Below are 15057 nucleotides of genomic sequence, written 5' to 3'. Positions count from 1 at the left end.
GAGCACTCAGTGCAATGACCTTCACGAAGGGTCCAGAGTTCACAGAAGTATAATTCATACTTCTCGTGTCGGAAAAGATTTCAGAAATTAAATAATGAAGTCATCAACGCTGGTGTCAACATATTAAGGGAAACATGTACATGTTTATGTCACCAGTAGCATTAAAAATTGGTTTATTGGGAATTTCCTGGCAGTCCAGTGGTTAGGACTCTGTGTTCTTACTGCTGAGGGCCCAGGTTCAATCCCTGGTCGGGGAGCTAAGATCCTACAATGTATCTGGAGATCATCTAGTAATTGTGTATCAAAAAATGTTCATACCAGGGGCCTAATAATTTCATTTGGGAGAGAACATATGCCAGGTAAATAATCTGAAAGAGAAAAAACAATCAACTTGTAAGGAGGCTCAAAATTACACTACATATATGGGGAAAAAAATGATAATAATGCAAACCCCCCAAACAAGGAGATTGCTTAGGCAAAATATAGAAATCAGTACTACTAAATGTTACCTATAAAATGTTGACTCTGTGGGCCTCGTATTGATACAGGGGGCAATGAGAAGTGAGAAAACTGCCACTTATTCAAAGTGGTTGTATCGTATTCCCATGTTAACACTTACATTTTCTATTTTATAACCAATTCTCAATAAGCCTCCAATAAAGAATGAATCATTCTGCAAAACAGAAAAGACAAAACATTTTTTTCCTTATTCGGCCAATCATACTTTAATTTTCTAGTGGAAAAAAAAATTCTACATTTTAGGAATACTACTGTTATGTACATAGTAGTCCACTTTCTACAGCACTTTCATGCGCAATTTACCTCTTAAGGACCCTAAAACAAGTCAGAAATAGTCTTACACAGGGTTCTAATAATAAAATGATTTAGTTTAACTTTTAGATGTATGGATTTTAAACTTTTAGATGTATGGTTCATTACACCTACATTTTTTAATAAAATTACACTGGCTGGGCTTCCCTGGTGGCGCAGTGGTTGGGAGTCCACCTGCCAATGCGAGGGACACAGGTTCGAACCCTGGTCAGGGAGGATCCCACATGCCGCGGAGCTGCTGAGCCCGTGCGCCACAACTGCTGAGCCTCCGCTCTGGAGCCCACGAGCCACAACTGCTGAAGCCCGTGTGCCACAACTACTGAGCCCGTGCTCCGCAACAAGAGAAGCCACTGAAATGAGAAGCCCGCGCACCGCAACGAAGAGTAGCCCCCGCTCTCCACAACCAGAGAAAGCCCGCACGCAGCAACGAAGACCCAACGCAGACAAAAATAAATAAATAAAATTAAAAAAAAATTACACTGGCTGATATAAGTTGCTGCAGAGGATTAATCTGCAGGAAATAAATATCAGAATGCCCTTTCTAAATTTAAGTTTGCAATCAGAATTACCAAGAAAAACACTTGGCTCCATAACCAACTGAAATGAGAAAAATTATTAAATGGCTTTCAAGGGAAAAAAAAACCCTCAGTGTAGTACAGGGATACCTCCTCAAATCTGACATGATAAAGTTTACCCCAAAGAAAAAATATTTGTTGTGGTGGTGCTAACAGTGGCATGATTTTACGTTACAAGATAGAACCCATCACTTTTAGAACCTGCGGCAAAGGTTTCTGTGAACCAGGTGCACACTTCCATTCGTGACAAATTCTAATGTCTATTTGTTAACGACAAGGAGCAGGCCTGGTTCTCATCATGTCATGTCAGAACCATGAAAACAGCCATCTACCTGATCTCTCAAATACACAGCACAAACTCATGGATAGCAGAACAAGCTCAGGTTAACCATTACCCGTTAGCCACTATAAATTAGTAACATGGGCCTAATACCATATAAATATCTATATTCTTGAAATGCGGGAGAGGAACACATTCTATCACTTACCGCAGCTTTCTTTGCCAAATCCACAATATCTTCCATCAACTCAAGATGTTGTAATTTCTTCAAACTTATCTCAGAAGCATGAGAACTGCTTAAAGATAAATTTATTTTTTAAAAGATTAGGGTCTCATATATAAAATTCATTGAATCTTACACACAACTATATGCTATACCTCAACTTAAACTATTTGAATAAAATTAAGTTCTGTTACTTCACTCTAGGTAATAATAAGTTGTTTATTAGGTAGACAAAATACTACACTTTTTTCTTTCTTCTGTACTATAATACTGGTATTTATAAACAAGCATATTAATTTTTCCTTATTCAGCTTCAAATCTACCATCTAACGCTCTTCAGAGTTTCATTCATTATAATGTTACCATGATTATTCATTCATAGCCAAATCCCAAGTATTAACTTTTTCCACTCCATTAAACAAAAGTAGAGTTGAACAGTATACAAGAATGAGACATAAGCCTTCCACTGCACTCGGCATTCCTCAGTACTGGGCAACACACTCTCACTGTTCATACAAAATGGGTTAATAAGCAGTAACTTACTTCGCCTGCACACAGGGGTGCAACCGTGATATTACAGAACTGTGTTGACGTTGAAACAGAAGTGGCCAGAAGACGTGTATTTTAATGGCATCACAGTAATCTTGCAGGATAGAAACAGGTTTACTACACCACATAGTGCAGATGTCAAACTCTTAATTAAAAAGAAAAAGTTTTATATTAATATTTTGTGCCTCATTTTGGAATGAATCGACACTGTTAAGGGAGAAGACAAAAATGGATATGGAAAGGTAAGAAATGAATGGATGAAATATTTTAACCTGTCAGATGTTAAGAATATCTAAGTGTTAGCTAAAACTCTATTTTAACAAAGAAAGGTTTTTTAATTTCTAGTGAAAAAGAATAATAAAGAATAAACTTTGTAAAGATATATAAGTCTGTTATGTTGATGTGAATGCATGAACCTCCCTTGATAACTGTTTCAACAAATTAAAATTAAAATACCAAAGTACTCACCTAAGTTTCCCTCACTTTGGGTATAATCTTTATACTGTCTACCCTGAAAAAGAAAAAAATTCTTTTGACCTGTATCTGGTAAATGCAAAAGTAACAGTCCTTGATTTTTAATGTAAGGGTTATCAATACTAAACTAAAAACTTACAGTACGTTTACTTTTACACTTTGAATACAACATCTTCAACCAATGAGTCTTTTGGCCTTTTCAGTGTTTCCCCCAGTCCGTTCTATGGCTCTCCCTGAGAGCCTTTAGTCTCATCTCCAGTCAGAAAACAAGCTTTCACCAGCACTGCACATTCTCCTTGTTGAGACACTGCTTACTTTTCCGTCTGAAATGACCTCTTCAAAACCCATACACATCTCCCTATCAAATCTCGTGTAGCACAAAAATGTCTTTACTCAGATAGCTCTATACCACAAAACCTTCAAGAAGTAAATCTTAAAGGTTCTCATAAGAAGGAAAAAAAATGTGTAACTATGTATGGTGATGGACGTTAACTAAACTTATTGTGTTGATCTCATGATATATACATATACTGAATCCTTATGTTGTACATCTGAAACTAATGTCATATGTCTATCATACCTCAATTTTAAAAAAAAAGAAAACTTTAAGAATACATACTGTTAAAAACAAAAAGTTAAGGGGATTTCCCTGGCGGTCCAGTAGTTAAGACTGCACTTCCACTGCAGAGGGCACGGGTTTGATCCCCTGGTCAGGAAACTAAGATCCCGCATGCCACGCGGTGCAGTCGAAAAAAAAAAAAAGGTTAAGAAATCTACTTACCACCCCGTCACAGTAAAGTTGAGTCACACGAACATAATCACTGGACATAAACTCGGAGGCAAAGACACAATCACCCACATAAGGGCACTCTGCTAACAAGGCACAGTCTGCCACAGTGACATTTCCCAGGGCAAAATCGCCCATGGTGCGCCATCCTAGGACACAACAAAACCCAAATCAATAATTAAACCGTTTGAGATGATATGAGCAGCAGTTTTCCTGGCTTCTATGGTATATCTGAAAAACACTTGGAACTTACGCCCCAAGTGACCAAGTTCTCCAATGAGAACATTGAGCTCTGGAAGATTCTCATCCTCATTCGCTAGTTTTCCCCCTTGACCCTCCTCGAGTATCAGTTTAATCTATTTCTTCTTTTTGTCAGGTTCAAAGAATCACCATCTCTACCCTGAATTTAACTGTTTACATATCTCCTTTAGATGGAAGATAAGGGCATCTTATTCATCTTTGTATGTGCCTAGATGAATGAACAAAAGACATCTTTCCACTGCTGCCCTTTTACCCCAACTGCTTTTACTGCCTCTGTGAAATATGCTGTTTTATCATACAGAAACTCTGCCACATTCTCAACCTCCTGGCTGGAACTAAATCCTGACTCCACTGAGAAAACGGTTTCCTCTCAGCTGTTCATATTCTCCTATCCATGCCTCAGTGTGTGTGTCTGTCCCGGGCAAAGGGGCAGAGCTGAAGTGGTACAGGGAGAGTATGTAGCCTCCTAACCCCTCACAGCCGCATCCAGACCTGCCATCCTCCCAGCAATCGCTGCTCCTAATGCTCTCACAACAACTACAGCACACGATCGGCGCTGCTAGGCTGCAGCAGCAGCAACGCCCCTTACATTATCAGCGACCATGCTCTTAAAACAAGTACTTCAGTGGGGGGAAGGGGAATTAGGGCTAGAGTTTCAGACTAAAGTGTGTTCCCCTGAAGAAAGTTCAATAACAAAAATGTATAGCTATCAGTGAATAGCTACAAAACCTAAATATCACTGGAAAATGCAGCATTTTATTACTTGTAACTCTTGCCCAAGTAGTGGCTTTCTTTTCCTATCATCACCAGCACCACCATTAACACCATTTTTTATACCTGTTCACTTCACCACTATTATCCCACTACGGTTATGATAAACCAAGTTTCTTTTTTCCTAAGCAAGACCACCATCAGTCCTTGGAAAACACATCTGTTTCTTTAAGTAATCCTTCTTCTTATGCCCAATTTGCTGTACAACAACCTCACAATATCAGAAGCGAAGACCAATGACCACCTTCCTAGCAAACTGCCGGTACCATTTGTCCTATGTTGTACCAGGCGTTTTACGCGTACCATCTCACTGATCCTCACAGCAATTCTTCGCAGGCCCAATTATTATCATGGTCACTGTACAGATGGAAAACATGCATAGCAAAACTAAGTAATTTGCTCAAGGTCACCAAGCTAGGCAGGATTCAAACCTAGGTCTTCTGATTCCACAGTTTCCTCTCAAACACTGTATTTCACTAGATCTACGTTTCGTTGCCACTGCCGTCTAGCTGCCTCCTGGCTGTTGTCACGTTTAAGAACACGGGCAACTAGTTCACAGTGTTCGCCTCTTTCCTCCAATCATCGTTCCAGCCACACCAACATCCGTGTGGACAACCCTTCAGGACTCTAGCCTTGCAGTGCAACCACCTTCTCAACTAAAATGAAATTCGCGGCCCACCTCACCTAGGCTCTTGCTTCACAAGGCCACACCTTGGACCACTGCCCAGGTCTAAACCAGTTTTTAAATCTTTAACTCTGATTAGCTCCTCTCCAACCACACCCAGGAATCATTACGACTTACGTCTCTACGTCTCCCCTATCTCCTACCACATTCTTCAACCTCATCAAGAATTCTTCCTTTTCTGCCATTCAAATCCTCCATTCTCGTTTATTTTCACTTTCCTAATATTGGGTTTCCACTTCCACCATTTAAGGGAAGCTGCTTCAGTAAAGCCGTTAGCGACCTTTTCCAGTAGACCGGATATCTACAATGTCCGGAACCTGACCTGTTCTAGATGAACAATACTTCCAGAGTTTAGAGAATTTAACTCCAAAAGTAAACAATGATTGGAAAAAATAAAAAGACATTTTAGCACCCAAAGTATGGCACATAATATGGGACATATGCTATTCTGGGAAATATATACACTTTTAAACTCATTTGTCTTGCAAATGTTTTTTGTATATAAATACAGAAAGAGCCAAGAACGGTCTGTCACAGCCCACACATCACCATCGTGGCATCAGTTACAATACAATTAACGTGCTCATACCTGGCAGACTGAGCCACTGTGACACCATGCTGGTCAGTCACAGCCTGGCATATCTCACTGATAGCATGCCCTACACCAACTGTATCGTAATTACGACATTGGTGTTACTTTTATTTTCTGTTTTGTTTTAACCAGAGAGGCGATGCGGCATAGTGGTTAAGAGCATGGACTCTGGAACCAGACTGCCTGGCCTTGAATCCTGGCTCTCCCATTTCCTGAGTGTGTGATCTTGGACAAGTTACTTAACCTCTGCAGGCTTCAGTTTCCTCACTTAATCAAACGAGGACAGCAACCCTACCTATCTGATTAATCCATTAACTCATTTAAAGTGCTTTTAATAGCACACAGTGTATAGGAAACACTACAAATACCAGCTATCATTAACATATTAGATAAATGTTTTTTTAATCCGCTATTTGGATGCCTCTAACTAAATGGTCTCCCTTAATTGCTAATTCCAAACAGCACTTTTCAGCTTACAACTTACTTGACGCTGTTGACCACTTCCTCCTTCTCAGAACTCTTCATTTGGACTCCAAAGACCATCTTCTCCTGGTTCTCCTCCTATTCTTCTGGCTGCTCTTCCTCAGTCTCCATGGGCTCTTCTTCTCCATTCCCCGCCACCCAAATGTCAACTCTCTTTTCTTCTCACGCTTACTCTCTCCTTGGGTGACCTTATCCACCATACCCATGGCTTAAAACAGCACTTTCTGAACTTCCATCATTTGCATAGCTTCACCACAATTTTTGCCATTTCCACAGATCCCATGTATTTTATTTACTTAATATTCTCTTCTTTTTGGGCTCACTTGGCCTAAGTGATAATATCCATGATATTATAGGTTTGAAATACAGCTTACGTTTTTCAGACACGTTAAATTCCTAACTATTAAAATTTTTTTATCTGTGTACTACTTTAAATTACCTCATACTCACTGTAGCAAACCACGGCTGACATGTCCAAATGCTGAAGACTCTCAAATCTCTCCAGGCTGGGTTGCATCTCATGACTTCTAGACCCTCCCTGTCGACTGCTACTGGGTCTTAACCAAGATGTCCCGCAAGCCTCTCAGATTCAGTAAGTTCAAAAACAAACTTATCTTTTTCCTCAAGAACAAATGAAACCAAGTTCTTTCCTCTTTCTGTATGTTACCAGTTAATTGCTCTACATGCCACCTGGTTACCCAAACCAGAAATCTGGAGGTCAATCTAGACTCCCCCAGTCTCCTTCAACATTCCTAACCAACCTGACCATGAAGTCCTGTCCTTTCTACTCCTCTAAGGAATCCAAAATTACCACATACACCTCTTCATGGCCACTGCCAATGCCTTGGTTGTAGCTCCATCTTTTCTCCTCTGAACTACTTAAACAAGCAGTCTCCTAATTGGTGACTTGCCTTCAATCTTGGCATCCCCTAAAACTCTGATCATAACACTTTACTGCTTAAAATAATTCAGCAGCTTCTCATCATCTTCAGGATAAAGTCCAAACTCCTTACTATAGCACAGAAGGCCTTCTGTGATCCTGTTCCTGCATTTCTCTAGTCACTCCGTGACATGCAACGTAGAAGCCAGTCATACTCAGGTGTCTGTCATTTCTAAACAAAGCTTATTCTGCAACCAGAATGCCTACCAGTCCTTAATCCTCGACTGCAGGAAGCATTTCCTGAACTTCTCACTACCACCAAGTTTATTTTTGCACCGCTTCTCTGTAAGCCCTGAGCGCCCTGCTCGTATCTTTTTGACAGCAATTTTCATACTGTTTGGTCATTACAGGTTTCTCTCTGTAGGTCCACTATGTCCAGAGGGCACACTGTGCCCTGCTCATCTTGATTCCCTATCTCAGTGCTTCCCAAATTTTTAATTTGCATACCCCAAAGTAGAAAACTTTGCCAAATCCACTTGTCAACTGTACTGTTACCTATTTAATATTTTTATTTAGACTAACTCAACTTTTAACTTAGATGTAAGCTTGTATTAATAGAAAGTTTGTTACCACCAAGAAATCTTAAGTTTGGTAAGACAGAATTTTTTTTCCTAACACAAACTAAAATGAATATACTACAAAAATTAAATACTGATGTAAAGGACTTCTGAGTCCATCAATTATGATGAACTAATGGGGCACTCCATGACTGCAAAACAAAGTGGATGCTAGAGTTTTTAAATTTTGCTGAGCTCATAGAAATAGCCAACACTTAAAACCACCCTTTCCCCCCAAAGCAACAAACCTCTAGCTAGAAACTAAACCTGACAGTCAACAATGATAAATCATAATGCCAAGAGCAATAGTGGGATCATGGGCCAGAAGCAAAGTGAGAAAACTGAAAGGTTGGTCCCACGTAAAGCTCCCAGCCAAAGCTAATACAAATCCTATCAGAAGGAAAGTACCCCCAAATCAGACTCTCAAAATTCCCACAGAGAAAGATCACTCAATCAGGAGTTCATAATTGAAAATCTCTAAGCACAGGAGGTGACAATCCACCATAAGGGAGGCAACAGAAAAAACAAGCAATACATTTAGACCCCTGAGGACATCAGACATTGGGATTGCCAGTCTACAGAATATAGATTCAAAAAAATGAGCAAGCAACATGAGACTATAAAAAATGACTGGGTATAGCTAAGAAAGAACCGAGTGCTACTTTAAGAAATTAAAAATATAATTGTTAAAAGTAAAGGAAAATAAAACACATGGGTCAAACAGATGATCAGGCACAGGTGAAGAGAAAATTGATGAACAAGAACATATGCCTGATGAAATTACCCAGCACTTTAAGTTCTGGCAAAGATACAAGGAAATGAAAAATATGAAAGACGAAAAATAAGTGATCTGGAAACAGTCTAATACATATATATCCAGTTAAATTTCCAGAAGGAGAAAATAGATAAAATCAGAGAGAAAGTATTTAAAGGGCACAAGGCTCAGAATCTTCTAGACCTCATGAAGACAAAATTCTGAATCAGGAAACACATGTATCCAAAATAGAATAAATAAAAAGTAATCATCACCTAGACTTATAAGTGAAGATGTAAACCAAAGACAGAAAATCCAATGCAGCCAGAAGAAAAATAATATTTTCTTCAAATTACCGTAAATAAAACTGGCAGCAGACAACTTTGCATGTAGAATAATATATTTACCATATAAACAGAAAATAAAGCATCAACCTAGAACTGTATACCCATCAAAATTATCCTCAAGAACAAGGGTAAAATAAAAATAATTTTAGATAAAAAAATGAGTTGACCACCAAGAGACCTGAACTAACTTCTAAAAGTACCAATTAAAAATCATAAATTACCTGACTGGATTAAAAGAAAAATCTAGTAATATATTTTTCATAAGAGATACCTAAAATCTAAGGACATAAGAAAAGTGACATGAAAATGAAGAAAAAGGTTATTCCAAGTAAATTACCACCAAAAGAAAGGTGGGATAGACCAAACAGACCCTAAGACAAAAAACAAAATTTAGCGTGGAGAGAACCACAACATAACAGAAAAGGTTCAACCCACTAGGAAAACAATGTTTAGCTTGCATGTATCTAATCAAATAGTCTCAAAATACATAAAAATGAAAACTGTTAGAACTACAGGAAGTCTGTTAGAAGGTAACAGTGGAAGACTACATCTCTCTCATGACAGGTCAAACAACTGAAAATTAATATAGACAGTGTGAACAACACAATTTACAAGCCTGATCTAACACATACGTAACAACTAGAGAATACATACTCTTCACAAGTACACACAGAATAGTTATCACAATTCCCTATGTACAAGGCCATAAAGCAAGGGCAAACAAATGTTTTCAGAAAGATAAAATATACAATACATTCTCTGACAACACAATTAAGAAATGAACGAAAAGGAAAAATGTTAATGAAGAAACATTTGGAAATTTTAAAGCATATTTTAAAGAAAACTTTAAAACACATAAGTCAGAGAAGAAATCAAAATAGAAATTTTAATAATACTTAAATTTAAAAGTTAATGAAAATACCATAAATTAAACCATGTTACATAAAGCAAAAATGAACTGTGAGGAAGCATATAGTTTTACATGCTGATAGTAGGAAACAGGAATGACTGAAAATTAGTAAGTTAATCATGCAATTTAAGTTAGAAAAATAATAAACAATAAACTCAAAGAAGGAAAAGGAAGGAAATCATAAAGGAGAAAAAAATCGATGAACTAAAAAACAAAAATAGAACAAATTAGGCCAAAAATTCATCCTCTGGCAAGATTAATAAAATAGACTAACTTTTGGCAAAATTAATGAAAAAAAAGTCGCACACAAATAATATTCAAAATGAGAAAAGGGAACATAACTACAAGTAAAAGAGATTAAAGAGAATTAAGACAATACCATGAACTTGATGCCAATAAATTTTTAAAAATAAATAAAATTTACCAAAACTGACTAAAAGAAATGGAAAACCTGAAGTCCTACTACTATTCAATTGCTAATTATCAACAATTTACAGTCCTCCACACACAAAAAATTAGATCCAAATGATCTCACAGATAAAGGCCACCAAACTTTTAAGAAACAAATCACTCCAATCCAAACTGTCCCAGGGAACAGAAAAAAAGGAACTACTCTGCAAATGGCATAAAGCCAGTGTAACCTGAAAACCAAAATCAGACAAGATAGTCAATAAAGAAAAACAACAGGTGATTTCATTCATAAACAAATACAAAAACCTAAATAAAATACTACCAAACCCCACCCAGTTCAAAAAAAGACAGTCCATCAAGGTCAATTTGCGTTTATCTTAGGAACGAATGTAAGAGAATTAAGAATTTTTAAATGTATAAATTGGAATCTATTACACTTAACAGATTAAAGGAGAAAAACCACAAGATATTGTCAACAGATGCAGAAAAGCACGTGACAAAACTGCAAACAAAGATTCCCCTAACTTAATAAAGAGTATCTATAGAAACTCATAGCAAACATTTTTAAGGGGGAAACAATTTTTTAAAATCAGGAATAAGACATGTAGTCTCACTATAATCACATGTATGCTCTCTATAATCACTTCTAATGAATAACCATAATCACATCCACTGAACATAGATCTAAAAGTGTGCCAACAAATTAAGGCAAGAAAAAAAAAATTAAGGGAAAATAATTGGAAAGGAGAACCCAAAAGTGTCACTATTTGCAAGTGATATAACTGTCCACATACAAAACCCAAAAGAATTACAGAAAATGTATCAGAATAAGAGTTTATCAAGTGGATGACTGAAGATCAATGTAAAAAATCCATTGAATTGCTATTAACTAACAATGAACAATCAGAAAATAGAATCTAAAAAGCATCATTTGTAACAGCAACAAAACTACTAGAAACCTTGGAATCAACATTTAAAAAGTGTTAGATCTGTAAGAAAAAATTTACAAAACTATATCAAAAAACATTAAAAACCTAAATAAATGGAAATACATACCTCAAATCTTAAAGATTTCAAGTCTCCCCCAAACTGATTTCAATCATTCCAATTTATTCCTAAAGAGTTTTTCATGTCACATGACAAGCTGTTAAAGAACAGCTAAGACTCGAGTGCCCCCCAGATATCAAGATTTCAGGTAAAGCTGTAGCATTAATAATCACGACAGTGTGGTATCAACACAGAGATAGACAAGTGGACAAGTGGCACAGAAAGGCGAACGAGAAACAGACCCACACACACAGAAATTAAACATGTAAAAGAGGTGGTTCAGCAGATCATTAGTGAACAGCGGGCCAATTCAATACACGGAGTGAGGTCAACTGTAGCCACATGGGGGAAAAAATGAATGTGGATCATTACCTCACACCATATACAAAAATCAGTACCAGATGGATTATGAACTTAAATGTGAAAGGCGTCATTTAAAAACTTCTAAAGAGAAACACAGGAGAACGACTTTATAATCCCAGGGCAGGGAAAGTTTCCAATTAGATTACATTAAAATTAAGAACTTCTGTTCAGCAAAATACACCATGAAGTGCAAAAAGACAGACCACAAACTAGAAGAAGATATTTACAACGTGTATACTCAATAAAGGATCGATGTTACCAGTTTGTTAGTTTTAAAAGACAACCCAACAGAAAGATGGGTAAAAGATATGACGAGGTATTTTTTTTGTGAACAAAAAGGACAGATGGTTCACAGACAAATGAAAAGATGCTCAAACTCATTAGCAATCAAGAAATACAAATTAAAACCACAATGCACATCATTTCATATCCATCTGATTTACAAATATTAAGAAGTCTAACAGTAATAAGTGTTACAGAGAATATAGATCAACTATACCTCTTACACACTACTAATCAAAGTATATAAATTGACAAAACTGCTTGCCAAAGTATAAGCTGGTACAACCACTTCAGAAAACAATTTGGTATCATTTTGTAAAGCTGAACATTCATACCCCATAACCCAGCAATTCCACTTCTAGCAAATAGCTTACCACAGTGGTATTCCAACATTTTTTTACTCACAAACCACACTTTAAAAATTACATATTCTTCACACTTTAAAACGACATCTAAAAAATTTCAGCCCCAAGTTTAAATAATTGCAAAGGATGAATTTCTAGAGTATCACAGTGACATTTTAAAACTGGCATATCATTGGTTTAAAACGTCATAATTATTACAGCATAGAGTTGATCAAAAAATAACTAGTATATATGCTGATAATTAAACATAAAAGTTACATTTTATTGGAAATGCAGCTCTTGAAGAGATGGGAAGTGTCTGGATTAAAAGAGGTGTTCCCTAACACTACAGCTGCATGTATTTTAGATTATCCTTTTGTTTTCCATGGAGAGTTTTTCAACTGGGACACTACCCTGGTAAGATCCCATATGGGTGAGCGCTATGCATTCCTAATTTAAGGCAGAAGTGCTACTGTGAGAGGGAAGGTGAGAAAGTAGAACCAGGAGGAAGTTTCTGTCACAGGCTTCAGGCATTACCAGTTTTATGAAAGGGTACACATGGAATTTAATGATCACAAATTGATTCATTAATATTACCTGTGCCCAAGTACTCCTCAGAAAATCTTTATTACTTTCCCAGAGGTCATATACCCCAGTGTGAAAAGTAGAGAAATTCTTGCAACTATGTACCAGAAGATATGTACAAGAATCTTCAAAATAGCAAAACCTAGAAACAACCAAAATGTTCATCAACAGAAGAACGCATACACTGTGTTATATTCACCCATAGAATATTACACAGCCGTGAAAATTAATGACTTACATCTATACTGAATATCAGTGACTCTGAGAAACATAACATTGAGTGAAATAAGCAAGACCCAGAAAGCTGTATCCAGTATTCCTTTTTTTAAATTCCAAAACAATAGAAACCACACAATACATTGTTGAGGGATGTATACATATCTGATAAAATTATTTTTTAAAAAACAAGGAATGACACACACAATTTAGGATAGTAGTCACTCTGGAGGTGAGCACATTCAATATCGGTCATTTTGATTCCTGGATTGATCATTTTGATTCTTGGATTGAGTGGTGGGTTCATAGGTGTTCATTTTATTGTTTTGCTTCACAACTTGCATATATGTTACATATTTTGAAAGTATCAAATATTACATTAAAGAGGAAAGAAGATTTTTTAAAAACCGTTCATCATATGCAAAAAAGTAATTAAATCACCTCACCTGCTATTAGAGAGGTACATCTAACATACCATGGAATTATCTTACATCAACCATTGGAACTGATACATTAGGTACAAAATAAGTGTTTACTGGAATTAATCTTATGAGAACCAAATGAGATAAAGACTGAGCCAGTTAACTGTGAGAGATGAACCCATAGGCTGACACAGGGCTAGAGCAGAAGCCAAGGTGGCTACAAGCAAATTTAGCTGCAAGCTAAAGTTATAAGGAAGCTGGTCAGTAAACAGAAGGCAAAAATGTAAAAGTCAGGTAACATACAGTGTTAGCAAGGCTGTGACAAATGGGTGTCTTCACTCAATACCAGTGAGAGTGAAAATTAGTGCAACCACTTTGAGAGCTTCTGTGATATTTAATTACGTTGAAGATGCATATATCCTAGCATAGAGCAAATCCACTACTAGGTGTATTTTCTCGAGAAACTTCCAAACGTGTGCACAAAGCAGACAAGTACAAAGATGTTTATTGCAGGATTGTTTTTAGAGTCAAAAACCAGAAATAAAGCCCATCAACAGGAAAACGGATAAGTAAATTATGGTATATTCATACAATGGAATTCTATACCAGCAATTAAAATGAATGAACCAAACACAATTATCCAATTTATTCATATGTAAATCTGAAAATGTGATGCTGATCGAAAAAAGCAAGTTGCAAAAAGACACATTGTTTAATACCATTAAAGTTTAAAACACACAACCCTATATATTGTTTATGGATTCACCGTGATCAAAGTATAAAATATGCAAGGGAATGATATACACAAACCTAAACACAGTGACAACCTCTACGGAAGGAGGGGCAGGAACTGAGAGCAGCTCCATATTTTGCAATTTTAGTTCTTTTAAATTAAAAAGAGGATCTGAAGTAAATTCGGCAAAATAATTACATCTGTAAATCTTAATCATGGATTGGTTAGATACCCCTCTGTATTTTATGTGTGAAATCTTCCAGAAATTAAAAAGAAGAAAAAACCGGAAAATTAGGCAAGAGTAAGAAAATTGAGCAAATGAACAGCGAGAAACAGACACCAAAACGCAGCCCTTGAGCGCAGAGCACGAACCTTTGAGCAAGAGGAGGGTCTCTAATGGGTAATGGGTCTCTAATAGGATAAAATGCACATTTCCTGCAATACAGAATGTCCTAACTAGAGCTGTAATTATGAGGAAACTGCTCCCAAGGGAGGAGTAAAACCTGTACGGTGTCTACCTTGTTTCCCTCGCCATGACGCTGGGCGGAATCAAGAGAGTTAATTCACGTGAACGCCATAAAACACTATATGAACCGTTAAGTATTATCAAGAACGCCCAGGATCGGCTAAAAGGT

At 36.9% G+C, this 15057-nt stretch overlaps 1 protein-coding gene across 15 annotated transcripts in view; it reads right to left on the bottom strand.

The window, feature by feature from the left end:
- The window catches only part of TTC3 (tetratricopeptide repeat domain 3), a 137303-nt gene that overhangs the window by 121034 nt on the left and 1212 nt on the right, over positions 1-15057 (bottom strand). For 7 of the 15 annotated variants that reach the window (XM_082458752.1, XM_082458746.1, XM_082458740.1 and 4 more), the window contains exons 2-6: positions 3714-3868; positions 2927-2969; positions 2453-2603; positions 1895-1982; positions 620-673 (exon numbers count right to left, since the gene is read on the bottom strand). The exons of 3 other annotated variants lie outside the window; for them this stretch is intronic. In XM_082458752.1, coding sequence (XP_082314878.1) covers positions 620-673; positions 1895-1982; positions 2453-2603; positions 2927-2969; positions 3714-3857 — 480 coding nt within the window. In that variant the 5' untranslated portion in view covers positions 3858-3868. Of the gene's footprint in view, positions 1-619; positions 674-1894; positions 1983-2452; positions 2604-2926; positions 2970-3713; positions 3869-6512; positions 11391-13063; positions 13185-15057 lie in introns of those variants that run through there. 5 more of the 15 variants (XM_082458749.1, XM_082458748.1, XM_082458754.1 and 2 more) reach the window with 4 other exon arrangements.

The sequence above is a fragment of the Balaenoptera physalus genome (genome assembly GCF_965194825.1).
Source record: "Balaenoptera physalus genome assembly, chromosome: 4".
Lineage (NCBI taxonomy): Eukaryota > Metazoa > Chordata > Mammalia > Artiodactyla > Balaenopteridae > Balaenoptera > Balaenoptera physalus.
Note: the sequence above shows the minus strand (reverse complement) of the source record. Positions and strands in the feature narration are given on the sequence as shown.